At 34.8% G+C, this 22,828-nt stretch overlaps 1 protein-coding gene across 1 annotated transcript in view; it reads right to left on the reverse strand.

Moving 5' to 3' along the window:
* NBEA (neurobeachin) overlaps positions 1–22,828 on the reverse strand; it is a 719,303-nt gene that overhangs the window by 237,624 nt on the left and 458,851 nt on the right. The window contains exon 39 of the mRNA XM_003800132.3: positions 6,232–6,356. Coding sequence (XP_003800180.1) covers positions 6,232–6,356 — 125 coding nt within the window. The remainder of the gene's footprint in view (positions 1–6,231; positions 6,357–22,828) is intronic.

A 22,828-nucleotide genomic window follows, 5' to 3' on the forward strand; every position in this document is an offset into this window, starting at 1 on the left:
GAAACATCTTAAATAAAAATACTTTCTCAAAGCTTTACGAAGTGATTTACCATCAAATGCAAAGTACTGGGGGCACTCAAAGGAGTAAGTTAGGGTCCTTTAGGCCTCCATGGCTTGGTAATTTTTGTAGTTACCGCTGCTTTTGTTTCCCTAATCACCTAGTAAATTCATAATGTTCTCTTGGGACAATTTGTAAGTCATTACTTCTAGGAACCCCATTCCAACCAGGCTCATTTAGGGACAACTACCCTCCTCTGCTTCTTCCTTTTTACTAGACCAGGGTTACACTATTGACACTTTGGGTTAGATTTTTGGTGTTTTTGTTGTTGCTGTGGGGAGCTGTCCCGTGTGTGGTCAGATATTTTAAGCAGCATTCCTGGTTTCTACCCATTTGAAGCCAGTGAGTGGCACATCTCTACCTCCAGCCCTGTTGGAACCACAAACTAAAATATGTGTTATTAGATGGTAGAAACCATTTGTCTCCATTTCTAAATCTAGAATCTAGCACATGCACACCACGTAGAAGCTGTTTCATAAATGCTTTTAAGTTAATAGTTGCTTGGTATCTCTGAATCTGTTTAAAGTCTACAATCTGGATCTTCAACATAAAAATGAATGGCTTGTTGGAACATTTATTGATATGAAAATATCTATATAATATCTGTAAAATGCATTTTATAGGCATACTTTGTAACTTCCCCTTTAAACAGGGTGTCCATAAAGTTCGTGTATAATTTAAAGTCAGTAATTTAAAATAGCTTACTGTTTTACACTGCACACATTTATACCCCGTGTAATCCATTGAAATTATTTTAAGAAAGTGAAAAACACAGGGTGAGGACATGGCTATGTTACTAAAATGTGACACTGACACCTAAAAGAGCTGACAGACATTTCCTGAAGTGTCTCTCTCTCCTTCTCTTAAAAAAATTTACAACATTAAATTTTCAATACATTATTTTAACCACAACTGGATCACCTATTTCTTCCAAATATGGAGATCCAATTAGTAAATACCACCTAAAATGGAATTATCAATGAATAACAGTCCAGATGTTTAGTACAGTATTTACATAACATAACCAATAGGTTAGTATGTTAAAATATCAAAACTTCTTTCTCAAATGTTGTAATGACCATAGACTCTTTGAAAAATGAAGTCACATCATTTGATAGCTTCTTTCTCAACCCCTGCATAGCTGCCGTGTGTTCCTTTCTTAGTGCCTTTCTTATTTCTTGATGACTGCAACTAGCACATTACAGTAGCCATGCACATTCCATCAAAACTAATTTAATTCCAGATTCATTACAGAGCTGCTTTTTATTCATCAAGGTCATATCTTGATGGCTTCCCAAGCTTAGATAAATCAGGTGTTAAGCAGACACATCTCTGAGGAACCTAAGCATGCTCTCATTTGCAGTTCTCAGCATATCCTATTATTTATTGTCGAAGAAATGACTGATTAACTTTGTCATCTTTGCTCCTTGTTTTTTTTTCCTCAGGCTGTAGCAGACTGCCCTCTGCTGTGATGCCTGATCAGACCTATTTAAGATCATGTCTTTGATCACAGACATGGAGGCACTTGAGATCCTGGGTTTTGATGAAACATTGTTCCACTGTAATTTTATGGAAGGGAAACAGAGGCCCTAAGTGATCTCTGATAGTCAACAAAGATAACCAAATTTATTAAGATTTCATACTATTCTTTGACCATCATAATCATCAAAAGTGTACCAGAGTTGACTAGTCTAGGTTTTGTTCTATTATATGAGCAATATACAAAATCCTCCTTTCAGTCATTTCCCTGTTAGCTAATTTGCCCTAAAGAAGAAAACCATGGAGGACAGAACATGAGTTTATGAGTTCTCAAATATTTTCCTTATATTCTTCCCTTGCTAGGGTCTGTAAAATTTCTGGAAATCAATTAAATTTGTACTTGGATGAAATTTTACTATTAGAACACACCTAAATAACACACTGAATACATGTGAAATTGGAACATTAAACATCAGGGAAAAAATTACATGCCTCTAGGTTTTTATTAATCACATTCCCACAACCAGAGGCTGAAAGTATATCAGATCACACAAAATCTTTTGCACATGACAACCTCATAAATTATTCAACTCATTAGTATTACTAAAAAGCATGAAAAACTCCATCAGTGTAAAGGATATTGTCCAACCGAAAAAGGTCAACCAAGTTTTAATAATGAAATTGAAGCAAAAGCTTTTCAAAGTAAATATGAAATAAAATTATTGCCCTTTGTTTCCTTGAAATTATATCCAATTCTGATTGTTTGCTTGTTAAAAAAACCCCAAAACATTGTTATACTCTATTTTAGGCTCCAAATAAATTGTCTGAAAATAATGTCATGAAATCCAAAGAATATTTCTGGCTAAATGTTCTTTACTATCACATGAAAAGTTTAAACATAATTTAATTTAAAATGTTTGGCTGACTTTGGGATATCAGGAAAAATCAAGGGACTCAAAATATTTTCATAAACATGAAATCTGCTGTATCAGTTTTATTCATGTTACACTAATACAGAGTCAAGTTGTTGAAACACAGTCCACTACATTAGGTGAGACTCAACCAGTGATTCAACCTCCAAGGTTTGTTTTGATGGCCATGTAAATATTCCCTTTTTGAGTAATTTAAAATGATTTCCTGGCATATACATGTCTAAAAATCTGAGAATTTTGATTATTGATTCAAATACTTCTAGCTATATTAAAAATTCCTTTGATAAAATATTCTTTTGTTCCTAAAACATACTTTGTTGCTACTATGTATGTGAATACAAACATTTTTTGATCAATTTTGTTTTCAGAGATTCTATACATTTAATGTTTAACTTTCAAGATGGAATTTAACAGTAGGGAAATTGGAATATTGTACCTAGCATCAAGGATGGAGTAATTTTGATTTCAATTATTATTAATATCCTAAAAGCTCACTCAGAATTTGCAAGCCTGTGCAAATTCTTAATCTATGCCTACACAACTCCAAAACATTCAGTCATGTGTATTCTGCACACTGCCAGAATACATAATACTTAAATAGATTTCAGTGTTTAATGGAAGAGTGTTCAGATAATGTGCTGTTTTCTTATTTTCCTTAACTTTTATATGGATATCCTGGCAATCTGTGAATACAACATCTTTCTTTTAAATACCAGGTGGCCATAAAGTTCATGTGCAAACTATTTTAAATTGCACATGAAGTTTGTGGCCATTCTGTATACAAAATCTGTTTTAAATTAAGCTTTCCAACATCTATTTTTACTGATGAAGTGCTATGTAATAATTACTGAAATTTACTTTTCTTTAAATGCTTAACTGTTTCTTTTCTTTCCTGTCTCCTAACTTGCTCCCTCCCTTCCTTGTGTTAGAGAGAGTCTCTCTCTGTTGCTCAGTCTGGAGTGTGGTGGGGGTGATCACAGCTCACTGCAGCCTCCAACTCCTGCTTTCGGCCCCACCCCCAGATGCATACCACCACTCCAGCTAAATTTACAAAAACGTCTAAGAGAGGAGAGTCTTGCTATGTTATCCAGGCTGGTCTCAAATTCCTGACCTGAAGCGCTCCCACTGCCTTATCGTTTATGTCCTATTTCCTCTGCAGGAATATTCCACATACATCACAGAGCACATTAAGAAGCAGGAAGAAGGCATGATACTACATTTTTCTTTTAACAGTTTGTAATCCCTCCCTCTATTCCTATGTATAGATTAGTCCAGAGAGCACTTCCCATACCCCCTCTCTATATTCTCCATATTTTATTCCCAACTCACTCCCCAGTCGCAAAAGTCCATGGAAGGAACTACGCTGAAGGTTAGAGAGAATTGCTTTTGGAGCTAGAATTGCTTTAGTTTTCTTTTGTTTGCCACTCCATGATTTTAACTTTGAAAATGGCCATGGATTCACCCCAACATAGGCATCATATAGATGATTTGAATATTTTATGGCATAGGTGTGGTCTGAGTTCTTAGTATGTTTAAAATAAAAACATACTCCTCTTTCCTTTTAGAAAAGAACCTAACTCAAGAGAGATAAAAAATTCTGAATAATGCTAATATCCACCATTGAAAATCCATAAATATTTAAAAATATACGTATACTACACATAGCAAATAGCAAATTATGCTTCTGATCTATTTCAAAATGAGAGTATCATCTTTTAGTGTAGGTCATTAATAACAGTTACTGTTACTAAAAGGTATCTATCAGTTTCCAAAAATTTTAGGGTTTAAGATTTTAAAATTTATTTTTGATAGGCTTTGACACTGGTTTACTAACAGAAATATTTTACACATTCAACACAAAAATTATTCACCTTTAAGAAGAAACAAAAGAAACAGTTTTCTTTTTCTTTTTTTTTCTTTTTTTTTGCAGTATTTGGCCAGGGCTGGGTTTGAACCTACCACCTCCGGCATATGGAACCAGCGTCCTACTCCTTTCAGCCACAAGAGCTGCCCCCAAGAAACAGTTTTCTAATAAAATGTTTTTTTAAAGTAACCTGTAAAATGTAGAATATAGTATAATGAAGCCTATATCTTTAAAACTTTGGCAATTCAGTATCACCAATGACATGACTGTAGCCTAACCTCTGTCACAAATTCTCTGCAGATGTTTCTAATTTGAAATGAGATGATTCAGGATAAAAAAGTCTAAATTATGGCATATATTAAATGAAGTTTTAATATATACATTCATATTATAAAGCATGCTACTACTTACTAAGTAGGCAGATACTTCTACCAATCTCGCTCTTGTAGGATCATAAAGATAAAAACTCATTTTAACTTGTTAGCAAATCTTTGGGGTGCTAAAATCCTTAGGTGATCCTTTGATTTGATTATAGAAACTGGCCTATAGTGAGGCCAACCATAATTTTTCCCAGTACAGTTTTTTCCATAGTTACTTTACTGTATAAATCTACCTGGTAACTTTTATCCTGGGTACAACAGCTTCAGAGGGAGTCTTCATGTATTTATTTAATGATATCTTGATTAAGTTACTGCAATTAAGAGGTTACTAGGACAACAAATTTCTAAAGCTTCACACATTTTGTCTTTTTATTAAGATTAAGCATTTTCCCTGTTCAATTCAGTAAGAACATGAATGGTGTAATATGATATTAACTATAGCATAATATAAGCTATTTACCAACTATGGTGAATTTTAGAAAAGATGGCTCACTTATTACTCCCAAATAAATGAAAATTAGTATAACAAAACAAGTAATTGAGAGAATAAAAGTGGGTAATAACAAAAATATATAAATGGTGCTCATGATCGCTATTTCCTCAGTGCATGTGGTTTATAAAATTCTGATATATTTAACCTGTTAGAGCATTTAAAAATGGACAAATCTTCCAAATATTCCTAAGCATACTTCTTAATGGACAAGTGGCCACATTTTATGAAAGTACAACAATATTTTGATATTCACCATTTATTATAAATTTTATAAAGGACAATAGAAGATATAGTCCTACTGTAGTGTGACAGCTGATGATATTGTGAATGGTGGAAGATCTTTTCCAAACTTAATTTGGAGGACTGGGAATTTAAATTGACAGAGTGTAACAGGATTTTTTATTTTATTTTATTTACTTATTTCATCTCATTTTATTAAATGAGAAGAAGAAAGGGGATTAAAAGACTTAAAATGTCCTGTAAAGAGGTTACTAATAAAACATATGTTTCAGTTGTATATGCAAGTATGTATATGTATGTACAAATATATACAAACATTATACATACGTGTGTATATGTATACTCACAAAGTATACATATGTTTATAATAAAAATATATGTTATACATAAAAATATGCAAGTTTGAGTATAAGATCATAATGTAATATATATATATATTTATATATATATATTTTTTTTTACCATGGGTCTTGATTACCAAAATCTGAAAGACACTGAAAAAGAAATTGATTGTATTCTTGTTCTAGGCTATATGAAAGGGACGCTGGTTAATAATCAATTATGTAGAGTCTTTCAATCTCTTAAAAAGAAGTTGAAGGGTTGAAAATATATCTAGTGTGAGACATATTGCATTGATTAACCTAAATGATGCTGAAGGATGAAACAAGAATACATTTGTTTTATGAAGTGGAGAACATTAAATAACAGTGAAAAATATAAATTCTCAACCACAAGGAGTCACTTCACATCCAGAAGTATTTGGGGGTAAAAATTTTGACACTAACCATATTCTATTGCAGCTTTGAGCAACGCTTCAGCATGAGTTGAGCCAAATGCATTGCGCACAAATCGTCTCCTTCGACGAAGATCATCTTCCCAGTAATCCAAACGCCAGAAATCATGTAATTGGCTAAGAATGGCAAAATAAAAAAAGAATAATTCCTATTAGTAACAGTGCATAACTAGAAATACATTTTTTCCATAGAACTGACGCTTTATTTCTTTGGTCTCAGTAGAAAATTAAATGATTGTTGAGATATTTATAAGTTATGGGTCTTTTTTTTGTATGTTTCTTCTACAAATGAATAAAACTTAAAACAGTAACATTCTTATATTTTAGGCATTCTAACACTTACCTCTGCCCTTAAATAATTTTTTTTACAATGTTCTTCCTTTTACGAAGACATTAATCATGGGGAATTTAGTAATAAATGCAGCATCAAATTACAAGCATTAATGGCACAGTTTGCTTTCTTTTACACTGTTTTTAACAAGCCTTGTAAATCACAGGATAGACCTCACTACAAATAGTTTGCAATTTAATGACCCTGGTTTCTTAGTAGACTGAATTAAGAAGTATAAAATATTGCCCACTTGGATTTGGTGGAACAATGATTAAAATAATGTGTTGAAATATTCATTGAAATAATTCCCTGTTGCCCACAGCAACCTGAGAAAAGTGCAATTTTATCCATTATTAATAATACTGAATTAGAGCTGCAAAAAATTCCAGTATGTGGTAATTGTCTTGGTAAATTATTATTCTAATGCTAACAGAGTCCTTGGATGATTTTACAGCTTTCCACTAATGTAAACCATTAACAACCATGGCCATCATTGGGTAAAACTGTCTTTTATAAGCTAAACCAATATTAAAAATCTACAAGATATTTCAGAAACAACTAAAATATGTCCATTGTACATCTAATGAAACATTTCATGATATAATTTTTGTTTTCAATTTAATTTCAATAAACACGGATGATAAATCTTAGTGCCTGAGCAGTAAGGTTTTTGCATATAGTAGTAGGAGTAACATACACAAAAGATAATATTCTAATTTTACTGAACAGCTTTAGTCATAAAAATATATAAAATGCTTTCATAGAAGATTCAATTTCATTTATTATTTTGTTGTTTTAGCGCAGGAGAACACTACTTTAAGTTTGATTCAAGCAAGACCTGTGTATATTTCTCACATCATTTTATCTCTAGCACAATGTCTGACTCACAATATATTTTTATAAATATTTAATAAATTAATTAAAACATATATTTTACTTAAACAATTTGTATAGTATAGTAATGTAATGTATAGTCATTGATAAATGTGATTTAATTTTGAAGAACATTTTAGATTTTGTGGCTATATAATTTTGTTATCTATAATTTCATTGTAAAAAAACACAATAATATAAGGGTTGTATAAAAAAAAAACTACTATTGGGGTGGGCATGGTGGCTCACACCTGTAATCCTAGCACTCTGGGTGGCAGAGGCAGGAGGATCCCTTGAGCTCAGGAGTTTGAGATCAGTCTGAGCAAAGTGAGACTCCATCTTTACTAAAAACAAAAAAATCATCTGGGCATTGTGGTGAGTACCTGTCGTCCCAGATATCCAGGAACCTGAGGCCGGGGGATCACCTGAGTATAAGGTTGCTGGGAGCTAGGCTGATGCCATGGCACTCTAGCCTAGGCTACAGAGTGCAGCTCAGACTAAGTTACAAAAAAAAAAAAAAAAAAAAAAATAAAGAAAAATAAACCAAACAAAAATACTAAGATTGTTAAGTATTTGAAGTATACTTAAATGTACTTATTTTTTCCTATAATCAGAGCTGTAATAATCTCACTTACTTGTTAAAATGAGTTACTATAATAGGTTGATTTCTATCCTTACAAATACAAACTAATCCCAGTAGTTTACAGAAGACTATACAAAAGTCTTGCTATAAAGATTTCCTTTAAGATTGTTAAAATTAAGCAACTGAATTCAGCCAAAGCATAGAGATCTGATGTTATCTCAAATTTCCCACTATAGACATACTTTTCCCTATTTCTGTCATTAAGGCCACCTAAAGAATTCTGGACCCGATATTTCAAACAAACACAAGAAGACTGCTGAAAAGAGGAGAGAAAACACATTGACTAAGACCCTCAGGACCTAGGAAACAACAAACTGATGAGCTCTTTTTGTTTCACATACTCATATAGCTCGCGCACACATGGAAGCACAGAGGCCAGCAACCCCATCAAATGCACACTTAAAAAAAAAAAAAGCCCCAACAAAAGTCTGCTCTCTCCATCCAAAGGACCAAAAATGGGTAGCCCAGAAAGACAGAAAATTTTTAGACAACAACTACTATATTCCAGCCAAATATAACAGAAAAACTATGTTCCTCCACACCTATACCAGCAGATGATAAGTAGGGAGCACGCTTACGAGATGCCCCAACACCCTTGCTGGGGTGTTATCAGAGAAGGCCAAGTAGGGAGCCAGGACTTGCCTCTCTATTGGCAAGTAGCAAGGTGCCCCACCTACGTGGAGTTGGAGGTGACAGCTTGGATGTTCACCCACACTGGACAGTAATGAGGCATGCCACTCCCTCCCCGCTGGGGTACTCTCAGAAGAGATCTAATGTAGAGATAGCACTTGTGCCATTAACCAATAGCAATAACCACCCTCACCAGTGCACACCACATGGAAATCTGGAACTACCATCTCCATCAAACCGTGAAGAGGAGCCTGTACTCACTGGGTTTCAAAGAAGCCAAGTAGAGAACCTAGGTTTCTACCTCCAACTGGCAATAATGAAGCAGTGTCCCCTGTCGCCTTTCCCCACATAAAGCAATGTTAAAGTCAGTCAACTAAAACAGAAGATTTAAATGAGATAAAGTATCTCAAAGAATAATAAGAAAATGTCTAAGCTTCAATCTTAAATCACTTGTCATATTGAGAACCTGAAAACTTCAAATAAAATGTAAAAAGATTACCAATATGCAAACACTGAGAAGACAGGGATATCAGAATCTTCCCACAAAGAATTAAAAGCAGCCATAATTTGAAGGAAAAAAAAAAGGAAAAGTTTAACAAACAATAAGAAAAATGCTTGAAATAAAAAAGAAAGTAGTTTCAGCAAAGAAACAGAAGATGTAAAGAATGGAATGGAAAAATTTAAATGACAAATACAATAAACAAAACAAAACTCAGTAGGTAATGGGTTCAGTAGCAGAATGGAGGGAACATAGGGACTGGAAGAAAGTAATAGAAATTACTCTTAATCTGAATAACTGAAGGAAATAATTGAAAAAAGAAAAAGAACAGAGCCTCAGGGATGTGTGGAAGATGACATCTAACATTGTGTCACTGGAATCCTAGAGAGGGAAGAGAAAGTAGGCTGGGTTGAAATAATACCTGAAAAATAATGGCTAAATACTTCCCTAATGTGGCAAAAAATCATAAATGTAGACATTTAAGTAGCTGACTCCAAACATGATAAACCCAAAGAAATCCAAGCCATAATTAAACTTCTGAAGATGGAGGACAAAGAAAAATCTAAAAAGCAGTTGGAGGAAAAAACAAAACCAAAACCCAGCATGTCTCCTACTGAGGTAAAACAATCAGAATGAAATCCTATTTAACATCAGGAACAATGATGCCCAGAGGAAGTCGCAAAATATTTTTTAGGTGCTGAAAGGAAACTGTCAACCCAAAATTCTACAGCCAGTAAAGATATCTTTCAGGAATAAAGGAGAAGTAAAGACATTTTTAGATGAAACAAAACAAGGTGTTCATTATTATCGGGCTAGTCTAAAAGAAAGGCAAAGGCACTTTGGTAAACATGGGGGAAGTGATAAGAGAAGAAACAGCCCAACACCAGGGAGGGAAGAACACAAGCAAAGCTGCTAGGCTTTCCTTCTCCTCTTGAGTTTTCTTAATTATGTTTTACTGTTGAAAGAGAAATTGTAACATTGTCTGAGGTAGTATTTAAGACAAATATACTACAAATGATGGAAGATAAAGGGGTGTGAAGTGAAGTGAAGCTTCTGTATTCCACTTGGACTGGTAGAATGATACCACCTCAGAGCAACCACTAAACACGCTATTCACAGTGATACACTCAAAAACATAGATAAGTCAAAATGAAATTTGAAGATGTTCAAGTAAGCCACAAGAAGGCAGGAAAAATAACCCATGCATCAGAAAAAAAAAAAAAAAATTCTTGAGGGAAAACAAAAAAGGACACAGAACTGAATAAAAATCGTATAAAAAATATCAACATTTGTTAGACACAACTCAAATAGTATTGAGAGGGAAAGCTATAATACTAAATACATACATTACAAATGAAGGAACATCTCAAATCAATAATGGAAACTTCCACCTTAGGAACATAGGAAAAGCAGAACAAAGCAAGTTGAAAGAAGAAAACAATAAAGAAAAAAGCAGAAATCAATAAAAATCAGTGAAACTGAAAACTGAAAACAGAAAAATTAACAAAGAGTTCCTTCTTGGAAAAAAAATCAATAATATTGACACACCTCTAGCAAGGCTGACAAAGAAGAAAAGAGTAGACACAAATTTCCAGTATCAGGAGTGAGACAGGATATCACTACAGATTCAGAAGACTTCATTCAAAAGTAGAATGAAGGGATATTACAAAAGACTCCACACATATAAATCTGACGGTTTAGATGAAATGGACGAATTCCTCCAAAAATTATTATCATAAATTATCCAAGGTAAAATAGATAATGTGAATAACTCTATAAAATATAAGGAAGCTTATGATATTTAAAACTACCCTCATCAAAAAAATCTCTAGGTCTTGATGGTTTCACTAAAGAATTCTGTTAAGAATTTAAAGAACTGGCGCGGCGCCTGTGGCTCAAGCAGCTAAGGCGCCAGCCACATACACCTAAGGTGGCAGGTTCAAATCCCCAGCCCGGACCCGCCAAACAACAATGATGGCTGCAACCAAAAAATGGCCAGGCGTTGTGGCAGGTGCCTGTAGTCCCAGCTGCTTGGGAGGCTGAGGCAGGAGACTCGCTTGAGCCCAGGAGGTGGAGGTTGCTGTGAGCTGTGATGCTATGGCACTCTATCCAGGGGGATAGCTTGAGGCTCTGTCTCAAAAAAAAAAAAAAAAAAAAAAGAATTTAAAGAATTAACTGCAATTATATGGCATCTCTTTCAGAAACAGAAGAGAAAGAAGTATCTCTCAGTTAATTTTACACGTAATTTTACCTTGATACAAAAACCAAAGACAGTACATAGGAAGAAACTACAAAACAGTATTAATAAAACAAATAGAATTCTGCAACATATAATAAAACTTATACATAATGAACAAGCAGATTTTGGCCCAGGAATATAAGACTGGTTCAATATTTGAAGTTGAATCGATAGTTCACTACATTAGTAGCTGAAGATGGAAAATCATATTAATCATTATTAAAGGCATTTGACCAAATTCAACCCAATCAATTCATAAAAAAACCTTCAGATAAATAGGAATAAAAAGTAATTTCCTCAAGTTGATGAAAGCATCTACAAAAAACCCTTCATCTAACTTTCTACTTAAGAATGGAAGGCTGAGGGCAGTGCCTGTGGCTAAAAGGAGTAGAGCACTGGCCCCATATGGCAGAGGTGGCGGGTTCAAACCCAGACCTGGCCAAAAACTGCAAAAGAAAAAAAGGAAGCCTGAATGTTCTCCTCCTAACTGGAAACAAGGCAAAGATGTGTGCTCCTATCACTTTTATTCAAAATAATACTGGAATTTCAGCCAATACAATAAGGCAAAAACAAACAAATAAATAAATAAAATATACATAGGAAAATGAAAAATAAAACTGTCTCTATTTGTATATAATGTGACTATCATAAACTCATAGAACTGATAGACTAAGTAGCAAGGTCGCAGGATTTAAGAAAAACATGAGAATAACGATTATATTTTTATATATTAGCAGTGAATACATAGACACAAAAATAAAAATAAAATGTACAACTGCTAAATGGAAAGGCATATCATCTTCATGGTAAAAACATAATTCTCCTCAAATTGATATACACGTTTAATATAACTCATATCATAATTTCCCACCTAGTCTATTAGTGGCCATAGATAAGATTATTCTAAAACTAATGTAATGGAAGGATAAAGCATGAGGAATCAGTCTATTAGATTTCAAAACTTAGTGTACAGCTACAGCAATTAGGAATGTATGATATTGGTCAAGGGATAAACACAGAGATGACTGCAACAACAGAGAACTCAGACTCACACAAATATGCTCAACTGACTTTTGACAAAGGTATATAAAACAAACTCTGAGGAGGTAAGTTGGCCTTTTCATCACATGGTGGCACAGCAAGTGAACATCTTTGGGCAAAAACGAAACCAAAACAAAAATAAGCCTTGACCTAGGTCTCATACCTTACATAAAAATTAACTTGAAATAGATCACAAACACAACAATTATAAATGTGCGGTAAAAATTTTAGAGAAAAAAATAAATCTTTGGGACAAAGAGTGTAAGACAAAGAGTCCTTACACTTTATGCCAAAAGTACAGTCTATCAAATGAAAAACTGACAAAAAGACTTCATAAAAATTCAAACATTTCTCTACAAAAGAACATGGTAAGAGGATAAAACTACATGCTACAGAATTGGAGAAAAAATTAGCAAACCATGTATCTGACAAAATCCTAGTATACAGAATATGTTAAGAATTATCAATACTCAATAGTAAAAAAAGCAAAGTATCCAATTAGAATATACAGGTTGTGATACTGGACTATGGTTTTGTAAGAAGTTACCATTAGGAGAACCTAGGGAAAGGGCACATGGGAACTTTCTGTACTATTACTTCAACTGTGTATGCATCTATAAATATTTCAAAATAAACAGTTCAATTGATAAAATGTCCTCATCATAGTAAGACTTTCATATACATGTTATATTTCCTATGCTCACACAATAATGAAGTGATACAAATTAATTTTTTAATTTCCATATACCTCCATAAAATTTATATACTTCTTATGAAGAAAATCAAACTTTTCCTTCACTATCTCTGTTCCTAAAACAACTTTGTTTAAAATAGAATCTTGGGTCTTTACCCCAGGCTTAATTTCTCCCATGGGGAGGTATGTACCAATACTCCATTCACTAACAGTATTTGCTGAGCCCTGATGGTGGAGAGTACTGTCTGTGAGACGACTTAGGTCAGGGATGGTACTGGGAGAGGAACTTATAAGCAATGCGTACCTTTTCTCTGTGTGTCTAGTGGGAAGGAGAGGGTAGGCAGGAGGGCTGTTGCCCAGTTTGGGCTGCCATCTTAGGAGGCCCTGTGTTGGACAGACAGAAGTACTTAAGGGCTATTAACCAAATTCAGAGAACAAAGGGCAGAGAAAATGACGCATCTCAATGGAAGTCATTCTTTGCCCTAACATCACAGGCTAGTTTAAATTGTGATTTGGAAAGACTCCATTCTGTCATGCCTACTTAAAAAAAAATCACTACTGATAACTTCAAAACCTATCATTATCCTAATATCGTATGTATTTCAAACCGTTTTTTTATGTTTGGTTTTATTTTAAAATCCAAAATTTACCTTTCTTACCTTTTTCTTTGTTTTTGAGATATTTGTTCTCTGATCTCCTAGTATTTTCCTCTTTATCTGTGTGGCAATTATCTTCCTTTTTTGAGAGTTAGTTTTTGATCATATTTGAGGGTTTTCAACATTTGAACAGACATAAACTCTTTGAAGAAGAACTTTCTATTCTTTCTGAATCATATTTGTTTTATTCTTTCTAATTTAAATGTAGTGGAATTGAATATAAATGATACAACATTAGGCATTCAGAGTTTGCTTTCTCTGTATCATCTTTTAAAATTACAGTTAGTCCTCAAGCCATAAGCCAATCCCACACGTACTGTTTGCACAGCCCATGATATGGAATAGTCACCACAAATTTATAAAGCATGTGAGTAGTACCTTCCTTTTCTTCATTCCAAATCCCCTCATATGAAGGAATTTTTTAGCCTCCTCACCACCTTGGCCTTTTTTCTTTCCCTTCCTCAACCTTAGTAGAAAGTAGAAAAATTTTTTAAAAACTGTAGTTCCCTACTGAGAGCTGGTTAATACTAGCAACAAAAATACAGGTTTTTTTTCATAGATGCTATATGTTGATGAGTCTGATAACCCTAACAAATGAGCTTCCTAGAAATACAGAGACTATACTAACCCAAGAGAACTCTTTTACAAGCAGCAAGTGGCCATGGCCTTGGATAGTGTACTAGAAACCAAGTTCCTGGAGGGTGAAGGAGATGACAGAGGATAGAAAAGGAAAGAACAGATGGGACTAGAGGAAGTTTGTAATGGGCTAATTCTGTACTTTGTAGAAAATAGTAAAGTATTATCTTGTGTCTACTGTATACTCCAGGCTCACTTCAGAGAACGACTACCCTTGCTCTGGTAACTGGACATATCCTTGATGTTGTGGGACCTGATGGAGGCGTCCCATTGGCTTTGTAGACCCCACTTGAGCTTGTTCTGGGGTTGGGTCCCCCAATATTGTTTCTCTGTACTTCTGTGTTCTTCTTTCTTTCTTTCTTTTTTTTTTTTTTTTGCACATATTTTATTTTTATTTATTTATTTATTTTCTAGTTTTTGGCTGGGGCTGTGTTTGAACCCACCACCTCTGGCATATGGAGCCGGTGCCTTAGCCCTTTGAGCCACAGGCACCGCCCTTTTCTACACATATTTTCAATGCACAATAGTATCTTTTTCATTGGCATTTTCTATTGTACTTTCATAATTATATTTTTAAAACTTCTAATAAATACTGAAAGTTATTTCCTTATAGAACTTCTGATTCTGAGATACTTTTTTCCTGAAATTTTGAAAACTTCTTTCCTAGATAACTTATTAAATCTAACATTCCATTATTAAAAAGAATATTTGGTGTGAATCACCATCACAAACCTTGGCATATGAGTATGTATCACAACTGTGTTTGTATCCATGTGTGGCAGTCATTATCGTGTAGTTTTGTGTGCTGCTGCAAAAATTTCAGAGCTTGAAAGAGAGCAATAAACAAACATTAAATATTTTGTTAAATGTGGCAAGAGTGGACATGAAATCAGGAACATGTTAGTCTAATGAGGATAATGCCATGAAGAAAACAGCAGTGTGAAAATGGATTAAACATTTTTCTGAGGGGAGAGAAAGACTCACTGGTGGAGAGAGGCCAGGGCAGCCAATAGTAAACATAACCGATGAAAACTAAAAACATTCTTTGAATTGTGTGTCAAAGTCAGCAGCTGATTGTGAGAATCCTAGCTAACCAAGTAAACATTGATAGAGAAACAGGAAATCTTAACTGAAAATCCTGGCATGAGAAAGATGTGGGCACTCTTGCATCACAACAACGTACAGCTCTCATGGCACTGTCTAGGAGGGAGTTTTTAGCCAGTAAACAAATAACTCTATTGGAATACCCTCCCTACTTACCTGATCTGGCCCCCAATGACTTTTTTTCTTTACCCAAAGATAAAGGAAATATTGAAAGGAAGACATTTTGATGACATTCGGGACATCAGGGTAACACAACAACAACTCTGATGGCCATTCTAGAAAAGGTTCCAAAACTGCTTTGAAGACTGAACTAGGCACTGGTGATGGCCCACGCTTCCTAAGGGGAGGACGTTGAAGGTGACTGTGATGACATCCAGCAGTGAGGTGGATAGCAATTTTCCTGGATGAATGTCCAAACTTAGTTGTCAGACTTTGAATATGAAACAGAAATGAATTTTATGTTTAGACTCAGATTCCATCCTGTACATAACTCATTACAGACATGCAAATATTCCAAAAGTCTAAAAAAATCTGAAACCTGAAATACTTCTGGTCCCAGGCATTTCAGAAAAGAGATACTCAACCTGTATCTTATTACACCAACTCAAATGAACTAAAACATAGAATATATAAACAATTCTCTCCTTATATCCTCATTCTGATGGATAATACTATTTACTAGAAAGTTAAGAATCATTAGAGGGTTTTTATCTTCCAGCACCACTATAGTTGACATCTGTGCCAGGTTGCTAATCTAAGGTATTATTGTCTGTTTTCTGTTCAAATTCTTATCCATTTATTTACTTCCCTCTCTCCTTCCACGTTTTCATTTGAATATATACTTACTGGGCTCAGTGCCCATGCACAGTGGTTAGGGCAATGGCCACATATATCAGGGCTGGCGGGTTGGAATCTGGCCAGGGCCAGCTAAACAACAATGACAGCAGCAACAACAACAACAAAATAGCCAGGCATTGTGGTGAGTGCCTATAGTCCCAGCTACTTGGGAGGCTGAGGCAAGAGAATCGGTTAAGCCCAAGAGTTTGAGCTGTGATGGCACTCTACCCAGGGTGACATGGTGAGGCTCTGTCTCAAGGAAAAAAAAAATTACTGAGCACCTATTCTGTGTTAGGCGATGTTCTCAGAGCTGCTGATACATTCCAACAGCGTAAGGGTACCATGCATTTCTATGCCTTTTATTCTCACTCATATGTTCTTCACTTGTTTTCATTCTTCCCCCTGAAATTCATCAATCTACCAGCACACAGTTCATTTAACTAAACCTGCTCTTCCATCACTCCTTCCATTTAATATTTCAATGTAGTATGCTATTCTTTGCCATTTTCTTCTGCGACAGGTGAGTCATTCCAGAACAAAACAGTAAACAGCTACTGTAATAATAATTTTTTAAAAGAATAAGTACTTTTCTTGAATATTACTGTTATCAGCAATCTGCAAGTATACTTGATACTTAATTTTACTGGTATCATGATATCACTATGTCATACATGATATCCCTATGGAGGTAGGTTTGATTGCTTTGAGGGTTTATTGAATACCTCGTTTGGCTTACTTATTTTCATAAAGGAGGGCTAATTTAGATTTCCTCTCCTTGCAGAGCTGCCTGGTGAGCAGACAGGAGCCATTAAACTATCACCTCCTCAGCTACATAGGTAGTCATGCTGCACTGAAGTTGTTTATGGGTTTATGAATGCATGAACATTTATACATGATAACCCCAATGATGTCAACTAAGAAGGTGAATGCGATGTCACATATATTCATTTATTTATTTTTTGATGTTTATAACATTGAGTATCATATGTATGTTCTGTTCATAAGTGTGGTTATATGAGTGTTGTATATAATTGCTATGAAAGAGCAGCTAAACAGTAATTCATAAAGGGAAGATTCTCAATTAGGTTATAGTATAGTGTTACTGTTGAAGTAATGATGTTTATTAAATGGGATTTGGTGTCATTTTTAGCATATATAGAGCTTAGATACTCATAATTTCCTCAATGAGATTTTTGATATGTACATTTTCAACTTAGGAAAATCTACCTTGTTTTTCTTAAAGGGTCTCTGCAACCCCTCTCCTAGGAATGGATCGCTTTTCATAGGCCCAGGGTAAAACCTAGTTTACCTGATAAGGCATCACTGAAATATTAATTGGTTCTTTGATATTTAGTAACAAAATGGAAGAGAGGAAAGAGTGAAAGAAACAAAGGAATATTTTATTAAATACACACATAAAATACATGAGAACTTGAATTTCCTCTTGGCTAAAGCATTAGGGGCAATTATGGAGGTCAGGATTTCTGGGCACGGATTCCGATCCCATCAAGATTGTACAAAAACACAAGTGCTGACTGACAGACTAACAGTTAGAACCTCACCTCCTCCTCTAATGGACACACTGTAGAACTGTACTTCTCCCTCACTCCCCCCAAGTCAATATAATGTGAGCATAAGTGAGACTTTTCCAGACAAAAGTTCTAAAGCCAGTGCACAATTGGCCATCTTCCCTTCTCTCCACTTTAGAAATCAGGAAAATAGGCATTGATAAGGAAATCTCCATCACTTTGCACTCCTTAGTGAGTTCCCTGAGCAGGACTTCCCTACAGACACACACTGGACATGTAGTGTGTGTGAAAAATACACTTTTCTTAAATTGACCCACTGATATTTGCTAGTCATTACAGCATAACCCAATCAATGAATTAAGTTCCTAAAATAATAATTATAGAAGGGCCAATATGTACTGAGAGCTTATTGTCTTTGAGATAAGTGCTAACTCATTATAGTTAAAGAAATGGAGGAACAGAGAAGTTAAAGTAATGTGCCCAAGATCAAGCAACTAGTTGGCGGCAAGTTAGTTAGTTGGCCAGTCTGACTTCCTGGTCATGCTGCACTGCTTCGACCTCTAACCAAGAGAACAAACTATCCTTGAGAATATGACGTGAAAGCAGCAGCACTGCTGTTGCCTGCCTCAGTTTTGATAGGGGCTAAGAAGGACAGAGATAAGATACAGTAACATCAATGCGGGAACCAACTTACTGCAAAGGTGAATGTGCAAGTTCACAGATGAGAATACATTTATGAGCTATGGTTATAAAATATGTTGAAAAGATGAAGTTTACATTAATCAGCACTCTTAGCTCTCTACCACGATTTCTCGTATGTGTTTCTGTTACTGAGTTACACTCTAACTCGTGCTACATCGCCATCTCTCTACACACCCCCTCTGGAGTTTCCACTACCTTCTACCTGCCTTTTCTCTTACATTGTTCACTGCAGCAACAATAAATTTTACTTCTTGGTATCATTTTTGCTCTAAATTTTCTTATTTTACAGAAAGAGGAAGTGTACCATGTAATATGAAAAATAAAATATTTAAGCATAAAATACACCATATAAGAGTAAATTTGTAGCTTATTCACAGAAAACATAAATAAACTAGGTTAATGTTACCTAGTAAATTTTAAAAGGGGAAATATTTATACCGGAAGTTTGAAGGTAGATATATATCTTTCTGGTAAAGGGCAGAGCAAATCATTCAAGAGAACATCTTCATTCTGTCCTTAAAATAATTGTATCAGCGGGCTTGTAAGCCTTTTTTTGGAGGAGAGAATGGTGTAGAAAGAAAGGTCTCCTGAATCTAAGAGTACTGGATATCATTTCTTTAAAAAAACTTCTTTATGTTTTAGAGATAGGATCTTTGTTACACGGGTTAGAGTGCAGCAGTGTGATCACAAGTCACTGTAGCCTTGAAACCTTAGGCTCAAGCGATCCTCCTGCCTTACACTTCCAAGTAGCTATGACTACAGGCAAGTACATCGTCCCAACTAATTTTTCTTATTTTTTTGTAGAGACTGGGGTCTTGTTGTGTTGCCCACACTAGTCTTAGATTCTTGACCTCAAGCAATCCTCTTTCCTTGGCTTCCCAAAGTGCTAGGACTACAAATGGTCAAGTGTGACTTCAAGTGTGAGCCACCACACCCTGCCTGATTCTTTAATTTGCTTTTTATTTTATTTTGCTTGTTTAGGAAAAAGCAGGGGTTTTTTTTGAGAACAAAAATGTTTAGCTGTTTCTTTTTGCTTCATAGGTGTATCACCATTTCCTATAAGTCTGATTTTCTGGTATCTTAAGGAATAAAGTGGTTTTATATTCTTTAAAGGATAATTTTCAATGTGATAATGATTGATGGAAAAAAACTAAGTATCAGATCAGGTTCTATATGTGACTGTAAAACTCAAAAGCAGTGATTTTAAGTGTGTCATCCAGGAAACTGAGCTCAATTCTTAACAAAATTCATTTACAATGTTTGGAATACCTGTATTTGAACTAAAAGAAGAGGGAACCATGAGGAACGGAGTGTTCGGGTAGCAGTAGAGTTGCAGTTCCTTAGTTTTCCTTAATCCACGCCTAGGAGGAGCTACCTCACGAAAGCACTGCCAACCCATTTCCTGTGATGTTTTTTTAGTTTCTTAAAGGTCACCAGGTGTGACCCTACATAAAAGGTTTGGTTGGGCTGAAGAATAGGGTTTTCATAGTGAAACCACTGAAGGGACAATTAATACAGTTAACTTTTTTTTTTTTTTCCACCTTATTAACAATGGAAAAAAATGGCTCCAATATTCTGAATAATTAAACAAGAAGGTAGGGCTGGAGCTAGAGGGGGGACAGGGAAAATAGGTTTATTTTTTTTAAAGTTTTAAAGCTTTCTTCAATGAGCTCTCTTTTACTCCATGATCAGCAAATATTGAACTGTATTTTCACTCTTTTTATTTATTTATTTATTTATTTTTGAGACAGAATCTCATACTCTCAGCCTTGGTAGAGTACCGTGGTATCATAGCTCACAGCAACCTCAAACTCTTGGGCTCAAGAGATTCTCTTGTCTCAGCCTCCTGAGTAGCTGGGACTACAGGTGCTGGCCGGCTGCAATGCCTGGCTATTTTCAGAGATGGGGTCTTACTCTTGCTCAGGCTGGTCTCGAACCTGTGAGCTTAGGGCAATCCACCCACCTGAGCCTCCCAAAGTGGTAGGATTCAGGCATACGCCACCACGCCCCACATGTATTTTCATTCTTTCTCTTTGAATTTTTCATAAACTATTCTTCTAACGCAGCCTCTTTTTATTGATAGTTATAAACTAAGCCTTTTAGAACTCATACATAATTTTTTTTTTACAGTAGAGCTAGACTCTTAGTTTAAAGCAATCTGAGAGCAGAAATAATTACTTTAATCTTAATTAACACAATTGTAAAATTACTTGTGAAACATCTAATTCTGAAGAGCAATTATCACACTTGAAAAAAGTAGGCAATCTTTCATCCTAATAATTACTGCTATAGTGAACAGGCTTAAAATATTTTAGAAATTGTAATTAAAAATTCTTCCCCATAAGACCTCAGAAATTGATTACTGTAAGAACTCCCACAGAAAAGGATTTACTTTGAGAAACACCCTTTTGTTAAATTGTACAAATTTCAATTATCTATATAACTATGACTATCACTGCAAAATCACGCTTTTTATACTCCATAAAATATTTTTATAAAAAGTCTTATTAGTTATGTAACATTAACAAGCTTGGCTTTACTTAAAATTGTTATGTTTATAATTTTCACCACAGCAATTCTCTATATCTCAGTTCTTTATTCATAAAATGGGGTTAAATAAAACTTACTTCATAAATTGATGTAAGGAATATATGTAAAGTTTCTATCTCTGTGGCTGGCACATGTGGGCAACAGTAGCCGCGCAGTAGCAGAAGAAGATAGTCTAATAAGACAAGAGTCCAAATCCCAGCCCTGTCACTTGATAGGTGCATTAATTTTCTCATCTATATGGAAACAACAGTTCTTATGATGTTCACTGCTGAGTGCTTGCTGCAAGTCCATAGTAAATAGTAATTATATCTACTGTTATACAAACTAAAGTGCATATACATATTTTAAATTGCACACAAACTTTATGGCCACCCTGTATTTTTGTATTTTTATCAGGTTAAAATAATAAGTTTTTTAAACATTAAGATGTGTTTTCTCCGAATAACAACGTTTAATGCTACACTTACTGAGATGACAGAGGTACAGAAGTTTCTTCTGTTGCTTCTCAGGATCCACAGAGCGTTCTCTTTATACCATAATCTCCCTACTATTTAGAATCTCTGTCTCCTCAGACTGTTTCCTCCAACCTTGTGCTATTCATTCCCGGTTCCATGCCATTCCAGTCATTAAAATGTTCATTCTTATCCAACTCGCAATTAATTTTGTATTCTTCTTTGCTATTTTTCTAATGTTTAATTTTTATCACATGATATTTTTCTCTCCTACATATACCTGTTGATAAATTTGGCAATTAATCATTGTATTGGTCTTTGGTGAGCAGTGATTATTCATATTCTGACACTCTTACTAGATTGTTAGAAACAAGAGATCAGGATAATTGTCTTATGTTTGCACACTCCCTAGTGTTTAGAGCAGTGTTTGCAAAAATAGGTGGGCAATAATATTTGTCAATTTGATTACTGTCTCACAGTGTTTGCATGTAATAAAATTAGACTTAACTTTTAAAAAGAAAATTATGACAGAGACAAGTCTTCAAAGGCAGAGCAAAGCTACTAGTATTAAATAAGCTCATGGATTTTAACGAAACCAGTGCGTTCTCTTGTGCTCCTTCACTAACGCATGCTGCGTGAGGTGGACGGAGTTACAAAATCACTACTAACAGAACCATGAGCTTTACTTTTTTATTAGCTTATTATCATCCTTGGGTAGGAGGGAGTGTTTGCTGGTAGCATTTAATCCAAATAGGAAAATACAACATAGTAAATTCAGAACGTGGTGACAATTTAGTCTGCCTTTGTGAGGTTTGCTTTAGGCTATGCACTCTCCTCAGTAATCACATGCAAACTGGACTATTTGTGTTTGATTCCTTCTGGTATTTATGAGGCATGCCAAAGAAAAACGCTTCCATACCCCAAAAGTTTTCTGACACATCTGCTCTTAAACTAATTGAAAACGTGTACTTGTTAGATTTACAATTAACTTTCTATTTACAAAAGTTCTTAATTTGGTTGAAGCTTTTAATTTTGTGTCTACTCAGAAAACAAGCAAACTCTATATCCTATGCATTTTGTTCTTTTCCCATAAACGTAAGTCCTTAAAATTGTACAACTATTTTTAAAGTAATTTTCTCTGTCTGGTATATACCTGTCATATTGAGAGTATTA

The sequence above is a fragment of the Otolemur garnettii genome, unplaced genomic scaffold (assembly GCF_000181295.1).
Source record: "Otolemur garnettii isolate 467f Iridium unplaced genomic scaffold, OtoGar3 scaffold00167, whole genome shotgun sequence".
Classification (NCBI taxonomy): Eukaryota; Metazoa; Chordata; class Mammalia; order Primates; family Galagidae; genus Otolemur; species Otolemur garnettii.